Source organism: Hyperolius riggenbachi, chromosome 8, assembly GCF_040937935.1.
Source record: "Hyperolius riggenbachi isolate aHypRig1 chromosome 8, aHypRig1.pri, whole genome shotgun sequence".
In the NCBI taxonomy this organism is placed as follows: domain Eukaryota; kingdom Metazoa; phylum Chordata; class Amphibia; order Anura; family Hyperoliidae; genus Hyperolius; species Hyperolius riggenbachi.
In genome coordinates, this window is record NC_090653.1 from 258,119,455 (window position 1) to 258,123,637 (window position 4,183).

General features: G+C 44.0%; 1 protein-coding gene across 1 annotated transcript; it reads right to left on the reverse strand.

The window, feature by feature from the left end:
• Nucleotides 1–1,886: 1,886 nt before the first annotated feature.
• On the reverse strand, nucleotides 1,887–2,831 carry LOC137527472 (olfactory receptor 10C1-like; the record flags this gene model as incomplete). Its single annotated transcript, XM_068247986.1, has 1 exon — nucleotides 1,887–2,831. A coding segment is annotated over one exon (945 nt), but the record flags the coding sequence as incomplete, so codon positions are not given.
• Nucleotides 2,832–4,183: the final 1,352 nt, after the last annotated feature.

The window sequence follows — 4,183 nt, forward strand, 5'->3', positions numbered from 1 at the left end:
CCGCTCATTAAAGTAGCAATGAAAAGCGTAATTTTCCAGCACATGCTTTGATTGCATAGCGCGTGCTGAGAATTATTAACAAACGCTGTAGTCATTAAGCTGCACTGCTGAAGCAGCAGAGCTTTGTGAATCAACCCCATATGGGCAACTTTCAGCAAAATCACAATAATTTGGAAGACAAATAATAACCATACTGCTTTTGAAAACGACGCTTAGTAATAGACCTTCCCATTGGAGCATCAAACAATCCAAAGCATTGCGCTATCAGCTTTACCAGAAGAAAATATAACTGCACTCAATATTAGCGTGCAAGTGCAAGGTATGGTTAAAGGGTACCTAAAGTGAAACAAATCTGCCCAGTTTAACTTAACTAGGGCTCATTCCAGCCCCTGTAGTCCTTCAAGTCCCTCGCTGTCCTTCCACTCTGAGCTGTTCAGCAGGTGTGCCACTCTGAAAGCTGGCCGACTGAGCTAATTGAGAGCTACTGCGCATGCGTGGCCCAGCCATGCATTTTCTTAATCGCACTGCCATATCGAGGAGCGTTAGCTGCATGTGCAGTTGCAATTTTTTACAAGCTGCACAAGTTACAGAGTTACACATCTCCTTAATACTGCTCCCAAAACCTGGAGCATTTGGCCCATGCGTGGTTGCAATGTTTATGAACTGTACAAACACAGAACGCTCCTAGCCACAGGAGCTCAATCGAGGAGGCGCATAGGCTGGGGACACGTATGCAGCTTTTTGTGGAGTTAGTTGCTCAATGAAACAGCACAGAATATCGGTAAGGTACCGAAGAATTACAGGTAGGGATGGTCAGTAATGCCGATTTCCGATGCCACAGAAATTACGATTTCGGCCAATACAGATTACTGATTCCACGGATTTCCAATTTCTGTTTTCCGAGTTTCAATTTCTGAAGAGTCTTTTTTTGGCCATGTTTTGCATTCTCTCATTGGCCAAATACGTCCGAGTTGACTCCGCATTCTCTGATTGGTCCAATGTTTCAGAGTTCTGTGATTGGGCTGAATTTACCGACTTGTGGTAATGCAGTAGTTGTGCAAAAATCTAATTTCTGATTTCCATTTCCCAATCGGAAATGCAGAAATTTCAATTCTGCGAAATCCACATGAGCATTCCTAATTACAGTGGGCCAGAAGATGCCCTGGGTAAGTTAAATTGGGCGGATTTGTTTCATAGCTTTCCTTTAAAGTGAATGGGAAGCGCATTTAAAAAAAGGAGACAGATACTTATCCAAGGAGGAGAGGGAAGGCTCTGGGTCCTATAGAGCCTTCCGGCTCCTCTCCTGGGCCCCTCATTCCAGTGCTGGCTCGCCCGGTAGCAGTATTTGAATAAATTAGTCAAATACTGCTTTACCCGGCCGAAGGAGGCTTCAGAAGTCTTCAGGGAGCCCGAGTGCTCCTGAAGAAGGGCGGCCCTGTACTGCGCATGCGCAAGCACGCTCTCTTGGACGCTCACGCCTGTGCAGTATGGAGCCGCACGTCTTCGGGAGGACACGGACACCCGAAGACTTCCAAATACCCTTTCGGCAAGGGATTGAAACGGGGGGGAGCCAGCACAGGATAGAGAGCACCGAGAGAGGAGACGGAAGGCTCTATATGACCCAGAGCCTTCCCTCTCCTTAGGTAAGTATTTGCTTCACTTTTTTAAAATGCGGTTCCCATTCACTTTAATAACTTTCTGTTTGAAATGTGTTAACATCTGCCTGTAGGACTTTACCTTTCTTGTTTCTGTTGTAATAAATGGATCTACATCTACCTTTATCTTGGGAAACTGACCTTTATCTTGGGAAACTGTTGGTCCTGTACGTTGGGCTACATCTCCTATGAAAGGAGATAAAATACTGCAGGTATCATTAGGTTAAAGCATCACTTATCTTTACAAGATTGAGAAATCCCCTTTATAACTTTTGATAATGATGCTTTCACCTCTTGGTTCCTCAAACTATAGATCAGTGGGTTTAGCATGGGTGTTACCACACTGTAGAAAAGCGCCAGGAATCTGTCAACATGTAGAGAGTACAAGGTTCGAGGTCGCAGGTACATGAAGGATGCAGTACCGTAGAAGAGCGTGACAGATGTCAGGTGAGAAATACAAGTGGAGAAGGCTTTCCCATGGCTACCAGTCATTCTCATCTTCAATAATGTTGAGATTATCCGAGTGTAAGAGCCAAGAATGAGCAAAAACGGGGTCAGAAGGATCGCCACACAAACCCCAAATATGGCAACCTCATTCAAGTATGTATCTGAGCATGCTAGCTTCAGGACTGGAGGTATGTCACAGAAGAAATGGTCAATGACATTAGGACCACAAAAAGGCAGGCAAAAGATGAAGGCCGTCTGTCCCAAGGAGAGAACAGCACCTGATGACCACGTAAAAGCTGCAAGTAGGCGACGTCTCTTGATGTTCATAATCAAGCTATAATAAAGAGGTCTGCAGATAGCCGTGAAGCGGTCAAATGCCATCACGGCTAGAAGGAGGCACTCTGTGGTTCCCATAGCCAGAAAAAAGAACATCTGAACTGCGCAGCCAAGAAAAGAAATGTTTTTGTTCTTGGATAGGAGGTTGAAGAGAATTTTAGGCATGGTTACAGAAGAGTAGATTATCTCCAAGACAGATAGGTTACAGAGGAAAAAATACATTGGAGAGTGGAGACATCGATCAGAGTTGACTAGGTAGACAACAGAACCATTGCCGATCAGAGTGGCCAAGTAAACAAAGAGGAAGAGGAGGAAGAAAGGAAGGTAGACATCTGTAAAAGCTGAGAAGCCAAGAATAATGAATTGGGTAACTGTGGTTTGGTTCATCCCAACTGTTAATTAACACTATTCATCCTGTGTGAATAAATGCAATTTAAAAACCAAGCAAACAACCTCAGATTGGACTGCATTTCAAATGGAACGTTTTACTTATTATATAATTATTGCTTATGAACTACCATATAAGATGGAGGACACTGACAACTAGAAGAATATCAAAGTAGCTTTGTTAGTTTGTGGTACCAACATTCCTATTGTAATGATCTGTAACAGCTCTTAACAGCACGATAGTCAGTACTTTATTCAGAGTGTGATCACACTCCTATGTGATAACCCTTGGTTGTAGGGACTATCACTAGGTAGAGTGGTCGTACAGGCAATGTCGGTAACAGCTCCGTCGGGAGGCAGTACAGAGTCGTCAGGCAAAGGCGTAGTGAGAAAATGGCAAAGGTCGGGAACAGATCAGATGAGCGAAGGTACAAAATCAGGAGGCAATATCAGAGTCGAGGTCGGGCCGGGGTCGGCAACAGTCAGATAGGCAGAGTACAGAATCAAGAGGCAGAGGGCGGAGTCAAGAGTTTCAGGCAAAGAGTCATACACAGATAATCAATACAATAATGAATATTACTTTTACAGCTATCAATAATATTCCTAGCTATGTGTGAATCCCCAGGCTCCTGACGGATCAAACACACTGGGAACTGACTAAGGTCTGAGAGCTTAACCGCAAAGTATCAGCAACAGCAGACAATGAGCTACTGACAGCTCAGGTCTTAAATACAGACAGGTAACCCCGCAGTTCCGCCCAGCGCACTTCAGCCAATCAGGAGCGGTGATCAGTCCAGCCATGTCAGCTGACCGGCCGGTCAGCTGACCCACCTTCTCAAAGCATAAAGGTCCTGTCTCCTGGCGTGCGCGTGCGGTGCTCTACTGAGATGTAACCTGGAGAGACTTATCCTGCCTGACGGGAATGACTGAGAAGACGCGTTGAGATCCGCGGTCGCGTCAGACGCGGAAGCGGCGGCCTCACCGCTCCCTTCTGCGGAGGTAACTACCAAACTCCTAACACCTATGCAACATAATGTTGGTGCACAGATCAGTGATGATAATGCCAAATGCCAATATTCTTTTCACATTAATTTTTGCGAAAATAATGTTCAATTCCATTTTCAAGTGAAAATGTCATAAAAAAATAAGTTATTTTTCCCGATTTTCACAAATTTTTGCGGTAAAAATATAGATTTTTTGTGGTAAAAATATCAGTTTTCCATGTTTTCACACTTTTTGCACTAAAATATTTTCATGAACTTGTTCTCAAAATTGTTCTCTAAATCACAAGCAACACTGGTAGAGATAATCTCACTAATATTATAAATGCGAAAGTTTGGATGTTTGTTACTCAATCA